The 16,461-nt window shown below is 38.3% G+C and overlaps 1 protein-coding gene across 1 annotated transcript in view; it reads right to left on the reverse strand.

Annotated features, from left to right (window-relative positions):
- The window catches only part of ELOVL5 (ELOVL fatty acid elongase 5), a 91,449-nt gene that overhangs the window by 25,086 nt on the left and 49,902 nt on the right, over positions 1-16,461 (reverse strand). Inside the window, exons 2-3 of the mRNA XM_044005391.1 lie at positions 7,028-7,092; positions 4,592-4,779 (exon numbers count right to left, since the gene is read on the reverse strand). Of these exons, the coding sequence (XP_043861326.1) occupies positions 4,592-4,779; positions 7,028-7,085 (246 nt within the window). The 5' untranslated portion in view covers positions 7,086-7,092. The remainder of the gene's footprint in view (positions 1-4,591; positions 4,780-7,027; positions 7,093-16,461) is intronic.

Raw genomic sequence — 16,461 nt, forward strand, 5'->3', positions numbered from 1 at the left:
CCAGGACCAGTGCTCTATCCACTGCACCACCTAGCTGCGCCCCCAGTTGCATTTTTACCTCCATGACCTGGCACGTGGAAGACATGTGATGCTGTTTTACAATTACCTCACATCTAAGAGTAAGACAGCACATACACTTCAGTGCTTGTAATTCAGGAATTCTTTTTTCTTTTTCTTTTTCTTGGTGGGGCAATGAAGGTTAAGTGACTTGCCCAGGGTCACACAGCTAGGAAGTATCAAGTGTCTGAGGCCACATTTGAACTCAGGTCCTCCTGAATCCAGGACCTGTGCTCTACCCACTGCACCACCTAGCTGCCCCATTTCATGAATTCTTTTCAACAACAGCTCCAGATAGGGTAAAAATGGGGTTCAGGTATTTATATGTATCTCTGTTTTCCCCTCATGGCTGCTCTGTATACTCTTGGTGGAATAATTAAATTCAGAAACAATGAGGGGGAAATAGTTACAAAAGAGTACTCCAAGTACAAACATCTTGCAGACTATATTGTATCTTAACCTGTAGTTCCAATTTCCCCTCTTGGTTGAACCAATGACTGACCTCAAGCTAACTCAGTTTAAATAAAACATTAAGCTTTTTTAAATCAGTGCAAACATATATCGAATCTATGTCCTGACAGGCATAAAATGAAAGATTTTCACTTTTTCTCCCAGGAATGGACTCTAAAATAACAGACAACAGCATACATCTGGAAGCAATGACCCTTAAACTGAGGTAATATATAGATAATGAAGCGGAAAGAACACAGATTAGAGTGAATAGGTGTTTATCATTCACTATAATTGTGTGATCAACCCACTTACCCCCTTTGAGGCTCTGTTTCCTTATCTATAAAATGTTGGGGATGGATGAGGCCACCTCTAAGGCGCTTTTCTAAATTTCAAACTTACTATAACATTCAAATTCTTTCCCCTCTTTTTCTTGGCAATAATTGCATTGGCAAAACCACACCTAAATGATGAACCAGGCTATAGTCCTTTTTCCTTCTCTATATCTCCCTTCTGAATTCTATGGGAAGAAGCCATTCTAAAGAAAACAAAAATCTTCATGACAAATTGGCAAGACAAATCTGCTCTGCCCCTGAATGGTCAACAGAAAAATGAAAACCTTAACCTTATGATGACCAGTATAGGCTGGTCATAAGCTGCTCTGGTGACTGATCGCAGGTCTACAAGGGGTCAAGCAGAATCCAACATGAAATTCGCCTGGCACAGCAACCTCAATACTAGACCAGAAGTGTCCGTTCTTGACCTCAAATCTACTTGAGGAGAACACAGGCTACTGTATTGATTCAAGTACTTTCTTCTTGTTCTGGTCCCTATGCCCTTTTTCCTGAGTGTATCCCTGACCCCTCCTCCCCCACACTCTATACAAAACTGAAGATGATACAGTGCTGTTTTCTCACTTCATGTAAGTCTTTTTTTTTTTTTTTAGTGAGGCAATTGGGGTTAAGTGACTTGCCCAGGGTCACACAGCTAGTAAGTGTTAAGTGTCTGAGGCCGGATTTGAACCCAGGTACTTCTGACTCCAGGGCCAGTGCTCTATCCACTGCGCCACCTAGCCGCCCCCTTCATTTAAGTCTTAACCTTCTACCCTCTTCCCCAATATTCAAAATAAAGGGTAACAATAGCAAAGGATGGGTAAACAGCCTTGCTTGATGAAAAGTAAGAAAAATACTGTCAGAAAATCGACAGTGAGAAAATTATCTTTTTCTGGAGATTCTTTCATCAGTATGGATCAGACTAGAATCTGAAGTGCCTTCTAACTTTTTCCCCCCTTTTTCTACACCACCCCCCCCCCCCCCCGGCCCCCGCCACTTCTAACTTAAGATTCCAAGATACTTAAAGAGTTGAAAAGGAGTTCTAAGTTTTACTCAGCAGGGCACAGGAGACAAATTCTACTTCTGGTCATATGGGTCCTATAATATCTCAGGTTCACCTAGTCAGGCAGCAACTTATACATAATTCCTTTTCCTCTTTACGGTAGTAGTTGTATACTTGCTAAAAAGAGGATGAAATTTAAAAAACAAAACCAAAGCCCCAAATATGGAACAAATAAGCTGGATATTGTGCAGAAAGGCAATCGTGATGATGAACCAGATTCTGATATGACATATGAGGAACGTGATTGGTTGAGAAGACAAGATTTGGAAGCAAGGATCCTTAAGCTTTTTTGTGTGTAAGTGTGATGACCTCCCTGGGCATCTGATGAAGCCTATGGATCTCTCCTCAGAATAATTTTGACTAGATTCATAACTGAAAGAAATGTTGGATTTCAGTTAGAGGCTAGTAAGAATTCAAATATATACATATATTTTCCCCATTCATGGATTCCCTGAACTTTCTCCACAGACTCCATCTTGGGAGGCCCATGGATATCAGAAGAACTCCTGAAAGGAGACATGTCTGCAAGTATTTGAAGGCCAGTCATGTGGAGAAAGAATCAGACTTGTTCTTGCCTTCTGGGGCCAAGACCTAGTATCAACAGGTGGAAGTTGTAGAAACAAATTTTGGCTGATGTTAAGGAAAAACTTTTTCACATTACAGTTACCCAAATGCAGAATGGGCTATCCTAGAAGACAGTGGATTGCCTCTTCCCACAGCTACAAGCAAAAGCTGAAGGGATAATCATTTGTTGGGTGTGCAATAAAGGATTGAACTAGTTGGTCTCTGTAATCTCTTTCAACTCTGAAAGTCTGTGGTAAGAAAAATACTGGAAAGCCACAAAGTTCTGAGTCAAACATATTTTTACTTGCCTGCCACCTTATATTTATTATATTAATTTGTTATGGATTTAAAATTAAGATCTGAAGCCTTTTCTAAAATATACAGGCAGTATAAAAAATGCTCAATTTATAAAAAGGAAGAGGAAAAAAAATCCAAATTTTATACTAAGAAAAAACTAAGTATGCCAAATAACATATTGGTTTTTTATTTCTTAATCTGGCTGTATATTTTTAAAGTTGAAGAATACTGTTGTATAGACAAAGAACAGAACACTATCTTTTGAACTATATAAACAAAAGTTTCCTTAAGTAGATGGCTCTATCATCTATGAATGTAAATGGGAAAAATAAAGCATTTACTCAAAGGAATCTGACTGTTTTGTTGTTAAGTCACTTGTATACTGATCAATGTTCTGCACACACTGCTGAGGCCAGAAGTCCCTGAACTTCATTTCTGTGAATAGCCCCTGCCTCCAATCCTCCAACATCCATCACGGAGGCTAATTAAACTTCCTTTGTTCTAGAACAGGACAAAAAAAAAAGGAAAAAAGGCAAAAAAAGGTGAGGGCTTTACATTGATTAACAGCTCTTATTAAATTACTATTTAAGGTTACATGGGGTTATAACAAATACCAACAAAATGAGAGAATATAGTAAAATAAAGACACTTATCTGTCTTTTAATTTAAAATTATCTGTCATTTATAATACTTTAATTTAGTTGCTTGTGACTATAAAAAAATTAACCTTTTTATATTAACTTAGTGTTTGATTAAACTTAGCTGTTTTAGTAAGGAAATCAACTCTATGTAAAACACTCTCTTTTTTGAGCTAATATCATACTACAAAGGAGATGAAAACTGTAAATGTGAGGAATGGGATTGGTGAATACATTCTCCACTGCAAAATGGTGGCTGGAGATCAGTCTTTCATAAACCTATAGAGGGTAGAGCTCTATTTACTCTTGTCCCAGGAGTCAGAGAGACCAAATTATCTAGCCCCTGGGGCTCTGAGGCATATGGGTACATTCCATAAAATCAGGGAATGTGAGAAATAAAGTAGGTTTAGAGTAGACATGTTTTCATTAAGCTATAGCAAGCACTGTCTCAGAAACAAACTGATCTGATGAGCCCTTGGTGATGTTGGAGAAAATCAAATCTGAACTGAACTCAGTTCAAGTATCCGGTGAATATAAAACCTAAAACCAGGCTTTTTTCCAAGCTTTAAAAAGGGACATTCATCTTAATAGTCAAATCATAAGTTATTCACTTTTATCTGCTTAAGGTAGAGTGTGCTCACATTCACCAAACATAGCCAAACCAAAATATACCTCCCCCAAAATACCTTTATATCTATAAACAAACAAACCCCAACCCCCAAATCAAATGATACCAGCAAGTAACAATAACTTGTTTGGTGCTTATTATTATTATTAATAAAATGTTCAGTTTTTTTTCTTTTTCCTCACATTTGGCCTAAATTTCTCCCCTAAATTCTGCTGGCATTACAAAATTCTTGGAACAATCCATTGTAAGATTCTGAACCCCAAAAATGTGATACGTTAATCATTAACTAAAAAGTTCAAGCCTGTTCCATCAAAATAATAACAAAAAGCAATACTGTGAAAGCAAAGATTTGCTTCCACATCCCTCTTTCTGTAGGGGATGTTTACATAAAGATACCCTGGGTGTTTGGATAAAACCACCAAAAACAGTATTTCTTTAGTGTGACCCCTTCCTTCTGCTTCCTTTTTTAAAAATCATTTTTAGGTCAGCAATATGTAGACAGACAGGAGGGAGTCAAGAGTAACAGTCAGAAATAAAAATAAAATCTCAACCCATCTCCTACCTCATAAAACATATATAGAGACAGCAGCGTAAGTCCAAGGTTATAAACCACTAGAATGCCCCTGCAGGAGACTGGCTGTTTATTCTGCATGTATTTTGGTCCTAGCCATACGATTAATAAGTATAAGACAGAGAAGACAAAAGTAGGTATATAGTTATCCAGAAGAAACCACCCTTTTACACGGGAATCTGAAATAGAATAAAAAAAAGAAAAATTTAGTGAATGGAAACAAACAGTACAGATATTAAAATAGTGGAAACGTCAAATATTTCTTCAGAAAGGAATATTTCTGACCCATTCTTTTAGACTGGTTCCTTTAGCAGAAGGCCATCTCAATATAAACAAACAAACAAAAAACACCTGGAGCATACTATCCCAGGTGAATTTCCAACAAGTTTTGTAGACAAGAAACTTCCTCAGGATGGGTGCAGAAACAAGAGGGAATGGAGATTTTGCTAAGAGAAACAATCCATCCAAAACAAACATTCCTTTCCAAAGAAATTTTTAAAAGTAAATTAAAAGAGGGCCAAATACTACATTTAAACTAGGTCTTTAGAACTGCATGGAGGGAAGGAAGACAAAACCAAAAAGTGGTAGCCTTTGGAATTCATTATGCTGGCCCTGTCTCTGCCTGTTTGAGCTGCAAAGCCAAGCCCAAGAGGGGAAAGTACCGCTAGATTAATAACAATGGTTACCTCTAAGTAGATGAGAAGCAGCTATTGTGAAAATATTCAGAAAAGAAAATCAAGAGAAGCAACAGCAACAAAATAAGTAGAAAATTTAAAATGGGCAGAAGTGAATGACTGAAAGCAACAGAGAAGAGGACAAACTAGACAGAGGCAGAGAGGGCAATGTGGCTTGATGGGAAAGATCCTCTACTGATGCCTGAAGACCTGGGAGTTCTGATACAGGCTTTTGCCCAAGGTGTGACTTTAGCCAAGTCACTTCCCCTTCTGTAGGCCTCAGTTTTCTTACTAGTTAAATGAGCACCGACTAGATCATATCTCAGCTCCCTTCCAACTCTAAAATCCTTTTAATCAATGGTCTAAATTGGTGAGCTGAGTGTGTAGAAGACGAGGCAATGGTACTGTAGCAACCATGATCAGGAAAATCTCCCTTCCTTGGCTGATATGCTTTAAGGTTAAATGGCAAGTTAGTTTTATTCATGGTTCGTTCCCATCTTCAAACTGAGACAAAATAAGATATTCAAAAGGTGATATGATTTGCTTTGAGATGCAAAACAACTACTCTGACTGTTTATTAATGATATCTGATGTCCCTTCCTGAGTTTGGATGCTAGTTTAATCACTCCACAGCTATTCCTTCATTTTCTACAGCTCAAAGGAAGACTGAATTGAAAATCAGGGTGCCAAATCGCAAATTTAAGTTTTTCCCCCTTAAATGAAATTGTATATTTTCTCCTCTACTTAAGTTATTTTGATGAAGTCACCCCCCCCCACAAAAATAGCAAATTATATACTCAGTATGATACAACAGAAGGAATACTAGCTCTGGGTCAGAGGACCTGGGTTACAGTTCAGACTCTGACTCTCTCTCCTACGTATGTCACCTTGGGCAAGTCACTTACCTGCCCTGGCTTCAATGTCCTCCTATGTAAAACGAGGGCACTGGATTAGATGATTTTTGAGGTCCTTTCCAGATCTAGACCTCATCTTATTCCTAAGAAATTTTTAATATGACTATCATTCAAATATCAGGAAAATGCCCTATCAATGGATACGGTTTCTCTTGTTTAAAAAAGGGTGGGTTGAAATGTAATGTTTATATGTGTAATTGCTGGAAAAGTATTTATAGACACACGTGTATGTACATGTATATGTACATATATATAGATCCATGCACTTATGTTTATACATTTATATGTACACACACATAGGCAAATAAAACAATTATGACAGGAAAAGAGTAATGGAATGAGAGGTGACATTCTACACATACATTTACCTTTGCCATGATCTAAAAAGAGGAGGGTATTTTAAAAAAGAAAATGGTGAATGAAAGAAAAAGAAAAGTACGCATAGTCTTCACTTAAACTCTTGGCCTGTATGCCTCTGCCTACAGAGAGTTCCTATGAGGCCAGGGCATTCAGCAACATTAAAAAGAATTCACTGGACTGAACCTGACACCTACCATCCTGGTGGCAATGGTAAAGTTGTCAAAGTTGTTAAGCCACAAGCTTTGGGGACCTAACCTTGATTTTTAACTAAAGTAAGGAATTACTGTGGCTTCCTTCCCGTTCTGACAACCATATAAATATTATATAACTTGCTAAATTATAGGGATTTCCTAAAGCCCATGACCACTGCTTCATCCATAATACAGAAATGAACCTGCCCTTTTCAGGCTGGAGCAAGTCCTAGTATCCAAATGGTTCCTTAAACAGAGCTATTGAAGTGAAAAATTTTAACACCTTACCTCTTGGTCCAAGCCATGTCTGCATATAACTATTAAGTGATGCATCAAAGGCTTCCATTTTTAATCTATTAAGAGAAACAAAATAAACATTGATTATTCTTACCTCAATGCCTTTTCTCTCCTAAAAGTATAACCTATAAGGAGAACTGAAAAGCATTTATCTGAAAAACAAAACAAACAAATCTCACACCTTAGTGAGATAATCTCTCAATACATTAAAAAAAAAAAACTACAAAAGCAACTTAAGTACAGTTCTATTGTAGATGCCAAAAGGACACACAATCCTGACAATGAAAATGTCAGCTTTCCAAACTTTCTCAGTTCCTCAGGAATTCTTTTCCTGAAGCTGAACTTTAATTGGAGAAAGGGAGATAAGAAGAATAAAAAATCATTCAGAGCAGGAAACATGACCAGCAAGAGAACAGGAAAAAAAAAAAAAATATATATATATATATACACACACACATATATATATTATATAAAATGGAAATTTTGTCAAGACTAAAACTTTATTTTAAAATAAACATATCTATTTTTACAAGAATTTATTCACTCCTTCCCACTGCTTCCCCTATTGAACAATTATAAAAAAGAAAGAATAAACCTAATTTGCATAGTCCAGCAAAACAAATTCCCATACTGGCTATGTCCAAAAATGTATGTCTCGTTCTGCATTTTAATTTCATCACCTCTGTGCCTAGAGGTAGGTGGGGCTGCCTGTTCTATTTGTAGTCCTCTCAATTTGTGGCATAGCATTACATTGATCAGAATTCTAAAGGTTTTCAAAGCTGCTTTTCTCCATAATGTTCTCCTAGCATAAATTGTTCCCCTTATTCATTCACTCTATTCTGTATCAGTTTATAAAGGACTTCAGTTTTCCTTTCAAAAAACCCGTTTTATTTTATTTTTTAAAGTAAATCAATGTACTACTATGCTGTAAAAAATGACAACAGATTGGTTTTAGAAAAACGTGGAGCGACTTGCATGAAATAATGAAGAGTTGAATGAGCAGAACCAAGAAAATGTTATGTATGGTAAAAACAGTATTGTTGGAAGAGTTACTGTGAATAACTAAGCTATTCTGAGTAATATGATCATTCAAATCAACTATGAAGGACTTAAAGAAAATGCTATCCACCAGCAAAGAAAGAATGGCTATATGGAAGTATGTATTATATGGCCCCATCTATATATTTATATCCAATACTGGCCTCTTCTTTCTTTCTTTTTTGGGGGGGCAGGGCAATGAGGGTTAAGTGACTTGCCCAATGTCACACATCTATTAAGTGTCAAGTGTCTGAGGTCACATTTGAACTCAGGTCCTCCTGAATCCAAGGCCAGTGCTCTATCCACTGCATCACCTAGCTGCTCAAAGTTGGCCTTTTCTAATGCAGGGTTGGGAGGGAGGGAGACAACTTGGAACTCAAAATGCAACGGAAGGAAGGAAAGAAGGAAGATAGGAAGGAAAGGTGGGGATGGAAGGAGGGATCTTTCCCATATACATACATATAATCATGATTTTCTAAATATGATCATACTGCTCAAGCTTTTTAGCCTTTCAGGGACTGTTGCACTAAAAAACTATTGAATAGATTATCTACTTTCTGTAACTAGCTTTAGTCACATAACCCACTTGATCGATTTGTTCTTCAATTAAAAAAAAATATGCTTGGCCAATTTGAAAAGTATGCAGAGAATAAAAAATTATTTGATAACTCTGGGGTTAGCAATTTATACTAAACTGACTAATGTGTAAGAAAGTAGTAAAATAAGGATCAGTAACCATGATTCCAGAAGACTAAATGGATGAAGCAGGCTACCCATCTCTGCCACCTAGCTGCCCATTTTTATACAATCTATAGTGCATCCCCTTCTTATCCCTTCCAGCTCTGAGTTCTGGTAGTCTTGACTTGGGCCTGGCAAAGTTCCTGAGTGTCTGACCTGGCTTCCTGTTTGCTGCGTCTGTTTCTCTTCAGATCCTGGATCTGTGTTCCCAACCCACTCTGTTTATAGTATCCTAACTCCAGGTTGCTGTTTTTTCTGGATGACAGATTCTTGCTCCACCAAATCTGTCAAGATATGTCTCTCTCCCTCATCCTGAACTTTTGCAGTTGACTATTTTTTAAAACTGTTTTGCATTTATTCCAATTAAATTTCATCTTATGAGTCAGCTTTCTGGTTTAACCTGTCTGTATATTTTTAGATCCTAATTTAGTTATCCAGCATGTCAGATGTTGTTCCAACACTTTAAATTTTGCTGAGTGTGCTATTTATGCCTTCAGGTGAGTCAATGGTAAAAATGTTGAACAGAAAAAGGCCATAGATGAAGCCTTGAAGTAATCCCTTGTGTGACCCCGGGCAAGTCACTTAACCTTGCTGTGCCTCTGTTCCCTCAACTCTAAGTCGAGGGTATTGGTCTGGCTAGCCTAAGGTTCCTTTGTGCTCTAAATCTAGGATTTTATAATCTCTTCAAGACATTTCTACAAGCAGACCTCAAGCTCACTGAAGATCAATATTTGCTTCTAGTCATTCAAAGCCAAGAGTTCACATCTTATCCAGAGATGTTGCTAGAGACAATAGAATATTGTGATTTTTTTTCTTGATCCAGAGATAATGGGAAAACAGAGGAAACCAAGGAATGGCTAAACAAGTTACACTGTATAAATTTAATAGAATACTAGTGTTTGCTGTAAGAAATGAAAAAGAGACTGTTTCAGAGAAATCTTGGAAGACCTGTATGAACTGATATTGACTGAAATAAGTAGAACCAGGAAAAAAAATTATACCAAAACACCCACATTGTAAAAATGAACAATTTTGAAAGGCTTAAGAAATATGATCAATGAAATGACAATCATAATTCTAGAGGACCAATGATGACGAATGCTCCTAACATAGAGGTGATAGACTAATAAGCAGAATGAGTCATAGTTTTATACACATGGCCAATATGGGAATTTGCTCGCGTTCACCCCCCCCCCCCCGCCCCGGAAAAGGAGATGTTAAGGAGAAAAAAAATAATAAGACCTTCATAACTAAAGTAAAATTTTATTTTTTAAAAAATTAACAGAAAGCTGTGAAATTAGAACAACCATATTTGGTCCTGAAGAGACCCTTCTTTAAAGGTGGGGTGGGGAGCCTGTGGGTGTGGAACACTGCACATACCTTTGGATGCAGTTGATGTGTTTGTTAATTTTGCCTTTTCTTTGTTATAAGGGATGGCTCTCTAGGTGAGGGAGGGTAGAGAAAATTAAAAGGGGAATTGTTATGCTTGTGCAAGGGAGAGGAAGCCAGAAGGTATTGGTGGATCCCTAGTGTTCTAACTACCCCTTTGCTACCCTTCTTACAAAAGGGAAATTACTTCCCTTTCAACACTGACATAAAGGCAAATTATTCTCTTTCTATCTTTTTCACTAATGAGCCCCATTCTACCATCTACCAACATCTTACACTCACATGGGGTTTCAGCAATCATCCAGTCCATTAAAGGGACTGGAAGTGGGGTCAAGCCACACTTACAGTGTTATGGAAATACTACTCAAACTGTACTGGGAAAAAGAAAACTCACTTCTTTCAAAAAAGTCTTAGCTCCACAATAACTAACCCAGTTTTAGGAGGCCCACTTTGTAGATTAGACTAGAACCTGAATTTAAAATTTTAATTTATACAACTTCTCAGAAGTAGACTTCCAGTGAAAAAATATTGGGATTTAGAATCAGATGACCAGAGTTCAAACTCCAGCTAGTGTAACTTAAGCAGGCCACTTAAGTGAGGCTGGTTCCCTCAGGTGTAAAAATTAGGTAATTTTAAACTAGATGACATTTAAGATCCCTTACAGTTCCTAATCTATGTTTCTTTATTAGAGAGGCCATATTCTATAGTGCAAAGAGGGATGGGCTTGGCATCGGGAGAATCCTGGGTTAGATATTTGCACTCCCCTCTCATCTCGGCTTTTTGGAATTCCTAGTTTCTGTCAAAATTTAGCTCAAACTTATTGGGGGAGGAAAGACAGTTATATGAGGGAATGATAGTGACTTTTAAAAAAATTTACTATTAATGCAAAAATTTAGTTTAAATATCATCTCCTGTAAGAAACCTTTCATGACAGTCTTAGTTGCTAGTGCCATGTCTCCACAAAAACTTTGTGGTGGTTCAATCATTTTTCAGCAGACTCTTCATGACCCCATTTGGGGTTTTCTTGGCAAAGATACTAGAGTGGTTTGCCATTTCCTTCTCCACCTCATTTTACAGATGAGGACATTGAGGCAAACAGGGTCAAGTGACTTGCCCAGGGTCACATAGCTAGTGTCTTCCCAATGCCAGGCCTGGCACTCTATCTACTGCACCACCTAGTTGCATATATACACATACATATGTGTATGTGTGTCTACCATGAGGAAATCTAAGATCCCTGAGCTAAGGGACTTTTGATTCTCACCCTTCCATCTCTAATACCTAGCACAGAGTAGGCACTTAATAGATGCTTGAGGATATTTGCTAGCTGTGGGGCTTGGGTAAGTGCCTTAGCCTCTTCTACAAAATGGGGAGAACTAATACCTGTCTTACTTACCTCACAGGTTTGCTGTGAAGATCAAATAAGATAAGGGATATAAAGTGCTTTTTAAATATTCAAGAGTTTTATTCTTAGGTTTCAGAATTCAGTTGATATTAGTAATATTCTAGAGCCTTCAGAAACCGTCTCACAGCTTCCTCATCAGTCTGAGACTGAAAATGAAAGGAATGTGCAATTATCCTGAAATTACTAGAGCTCTTGAGACATGTACTGAAGGCTCTGTTACAGAAAGCTGTGGGCATATTCCATCTAAACAACTTAAGGAAAGAAATTCTGATTATTTCCTACTTTGTCTTTACCAAATGAGAGTTGTACATTGTTTTATATCCCTGCTATAATAATAACATGATTGGCATTTATGTTACAGGCTAATCCTTCATCAATGGTGCCAATGAGCCCAGGTGTGCCAATGACATAATTAACATCCATGTTACAAAATCATGCCCATGTGTTCACGCATGTAGTGGTTACTTACTTTCATAATGCAATCTACCCCTGCCTTCTCATCCTGTGGGGTCTTTTTCTATGTCTTCCTAGGCTTCCAGAGGATTTATCCAACATACTGATATAAGATATGGACTAATTCTATATTACATTTTTACTATATGTAGTGGTTATTTTTATACAAGCATACTACAAATCAATATCAATTCAATTCAGCAAGCATTATCAAGTGCCTGCTAAGAAGAGCAAGGCAGTGTATTTTCCCAAGGTCACACAACTAGTGTTTGAGGTTGGTCAGATTCAGGACCCTGTCTACTACACCATACTGCCTCTGCTTCTCAACAGTGGACTCCGGCAAAGACCAATATGACTCCAGCTGTTTCACCATACTTTGAGTAACTATCCTTGCCTCTCCTCTCCTCCTTTTTCTGGAAAAATTCCATCAGTCTGTCTTGGAAAACTGGGGAGAAGAGTCTTGCTGATATTGGTATTATCCTTAGGAGCTTATGTCCAGACTCCACAGAGCAGCATAGCCTTTCACTCTGTTACACCCAAGGCTGGCTCTGAAGGTGTCATCACATAGTTCCTGCTCATCTTCCAACAGATTTGATAACTGCCAAACTACAGCATGTTCCCTGTACCTAAGACCTTGGGGAACTTGTAACACAACCTAATACTTAAGACTTCCCCAGAGATACATACAGCACAGAGGGATTTCAATGCATAGGGAAAGCCTCCTCCAAACAAAAGACTATCCCCGCCCCCCAATAGTCCTCTACAAAGAGATTTTATCCAGGGTTCACTCTCTCTCCCACCTTTCAAGAGGGTCAAGTATACAACTTGAGCCCAGATGCTCTGTTTCTCCCTTCTTTATGGGGATCCCAGTATGGAAAAGAGGCTGGTGCCCTTCTGGGGGCTACTGGCAACAGCTGCCACTTTCTTGTTCCCACAGCTCAAATACCCTGGTTTCTCCTGCACCCCCCAAATATATCAACCAACCAACTGTGAAAAGACATCAAGAGGACTGAAAGCCAAGATTATTTAAGCACTAACTCAGATCATCACCACCACCATCATCATCCTTCAAACTGTGCCTTGGCCAACAAGCTGAATGAAGTTCATGGGTTTTGATATATGACCACATTATTATTTATCAGTAGTGCATAGAACCACATTGGTGAGGGAAACACTATGTGTGCAGTGGAAAAAGTACCTGGATCTGGAGACAGGAAGCCTGAATTCAATTGTTAACCTACTTTAGGTAAGTCACTAAATCTCTTTGGGCCTCCTGTCATCTGTTATAAATGAGGGGGTTGTACTAGATGACCTCTGGGTTCCTTTTGGCTCTGTGCTACTACAAGCTGAATTTATATTGTTATGGTCTGTTACAATCAATGCATTCAACAACAGACTGACAGGTCATACATCGAATGTTGTCCAAAGTAAAACTCTGAATGACTTAAACCATAACACCATAAAATGCAGAATCGTGGAAATATTGTAAAGCCAACAAGACACAAAATGGCAAAAACCCAGTTCTTCAAAGATAGCTGGCTGACGTGGGAAAACCCATCTATCTCCTTGTTTGATATCTCCTGGCATAATGTTCCCAAGTGAGTCATCTCTGTGCAGTCAAAGACACAATTGCTTTCACTCTGATCCAACATCAAACAGACTCCTGTAACATGTTTGAGGAGAGGTAACAACAAGCCTTATTGCTTGCCCTCTCTCCTTCCTTCCATCCAAAATACCCAACAAGCACAAAAGCCTCTTCCTCCCCCCAAAAGACGTGGGAAAACATACCAAGGAAGTAAGAAATCTGCCAGCAGGGGGCCTTGATATCATTATATGATTCAGATACTATTCCCTACATTAAAACGAGTCTCACTAAGCCCCAAGAAGTTGAGAAGATGCAACTCTGTCTCTTAATCCCTGGAGAGGTAGGAAGGATGAGGAATGCTGCATATGATGTTAGACTTGGTTGATTGGTTAGCTCATTTTGCTGTTTTTAAAAAGTGGAGGGGGGGGTGGCATTTCAGCAAAATGAGCTAACCAATCAGTCACTCACTAAGTCAGGGATTCAGAATCATTTTTTTCTGTTGTAAACAGATGACTCTGGCAGTTTGGTAAAGTCCAAGGACGTCTTCTCAGGATGTTTTCAAATGTATAAAACAAAATTTATAAAATAAAAAAGGAAACAAATTGTACTGCAATAGTTACCAGAAATATTAAAAGCAAAAATGTATGGATACCAAGTTAAGAACCCCTACAATGGAATCATTTTTGTGACAGGTGGTTAAAGGAGGATGATATCTGTTGCATTTTACTTCATGTGGTCCTACTTTGAAAATATTAATGCTAGCTGTGATGATTTATTATTATTATTAATATTGGTAGAGAAGGAGGAGGAAGGGGAGAGGAACAAACCAGTTAAAGGAATTTTCTGGAGTAGTTTTGTTTTTCCTGACAAGACTTTCTTAATAAATTGTTCTAAGAAGAAACCTCCCTTTCCCATGAGGCAGGCAGAATCTCATTTGTCTTGTTTTAAAAACAGACCTCTCCAAAAACGTCCGCACCACCTTTCTTATCATAACCTGCTTTGTTACTTTTGCATCTCACACAGTTAAATTAAAAATGAGACACAGACTTGATCTTACAACTTGTGGGGAAGGTGGTGTGGGGGAGAAGGGAGAGGTAGGGATGAAATTTCTCTCTTCTCATTCAAATTCATCCCCTTTAAAAACAGTCTGCTTTTGTCTCAAGTAGGCACGGGAACATTCTTTAACTCTGCTGCCAATGGTGCCACAAAAATGAAACACTGCTTCGACTCTAGTCCCAACACGGGTTCATGAATTTAAAACAGAGGTTTATAAGTTGGAAACAGCAGCTACCAGGGGCAGAATGTTGGGGGGAGGGGGCAGATTAACCACTCTACTATGATCTTCAAAACCAGAAGGTATCATTCATTTCCAACATTAGTTAGATGACAGCAGCACAATTCAATTTAACAAATATTTCTTTACAACCCACTCTGTGTGTCAGGTACTTGGTGCCAAGTACTAGAAGGGACACAAAGCACCAGGCCTGCTACTTGGTCCCTGAGGGTAGGGATCCGGGTCATGGAGTTTATAGAGGTTGGTGGGGGAAATGAGAGATATACAAACAAGAATATAATGACAGGCTGTTCATGGGTGTACATGCACACCCCTCCTTCTCCCAATGTGAGTACCTAACAATTGGGCAAGATACTATGCAACAAAATGGAGTGATGGGAGGATCTCTCTAGAATGCTGATATTCAAAGACTGTGAAAATAAATATGGATCAGATTAAGCTACTGGGAAAAAAAAAAGACATGGAAAGGTTTCTACCTCTCACATGGTTTGATAACTCATTGATGCACTGTCATAATCCTGCTTTAAACATCCATAATTTAATTTCTAACCCTTACTCCCAAGGGCCAATTTAGGTCCCCTGTTAATCCTCAGAACAGAATTTAATATTCTATTGCATATCTTGTGGATTGTAGAAACTCTGAATCCCAAATCAGATATTAAAGCCCTTAGATGAATGAATATCTGCAAGTATTAAGAAGGTTGCATTATGAACTCTTCCCCCTACCTTAGGTTAGTTAGTGCAAATAAGGTCAGGGTTACAGGCTTGATCACTCTGTGGGTCATTACTATATTCCCAAGCCACAAGCTATACTCAAAAACGCCATCTTGAAAACATACAACATTGTTGAGTTTAAGAAACAATGAGTGAATGAGTCCGGACAGGTCTGTGTAAGCCCAACTCTGCTACTAAGAAAATAGGAATAATTCTGAGCACAACTGTGAAGGAGGTGGAATTTGTTTTCCTGCTTCCAGCATCACAGCTGCCAACGAGGATACCCAACAACTTACTATTCTTCCATTTTGGGGAGAGGGGAAGAGGAAAAGTACAGAACTCATTCACACTAAAGTATAAATGGCTGGTGGTTTATAAGCACTTACCTCTCCTTTTTGAGATTTACATTTTAAATGGACTAAATCCTTAAGGAAGTGGCTATGTTGGACAGGTGGATAGAGTAACAGCCTGGGGTTAAGAAGACCTGAGTTCAAATCTGGCCTCAGACATTTACTAGTTGTGTGATCCCGGGAAAGCCACTTCACCATGTTTGCTTCAATTTCCTTATCTGTAAATGAGCTAGAGAAGGAAAATGGCAAACCACTCTATTATCTGCCAAGAAAATCCCAAATGGGATCATAAAGAGTTGGACATGACTGAAACAACTGAACAACAACAACAAATCCTTAAGACGAGCTTTCTGACACCATCGATAGACTTGGCCAAGTGAGAAAGATTTGGAGATGGGGAAGTTGGACAGACTTCCTTTTAAAAAGAAAATAAATTAAAATTAGACCTCTTGGGCCTAC

This window comes from Dromiciops gliroides, chromosome 4 (genome assembly GCF_019393635.1).
Source record: "Dromiciops gliroides isolate mDroGli1 chromosome 4, mDroGli1.pri, whole genome shotgun sequence".
Lineage (NCBI taxonomy): Eukaryota > Metazoa > Chordata > Mammalia > Microbiotheria > Microbiotheriidae > Dromiciops > Dromiciops gliroides.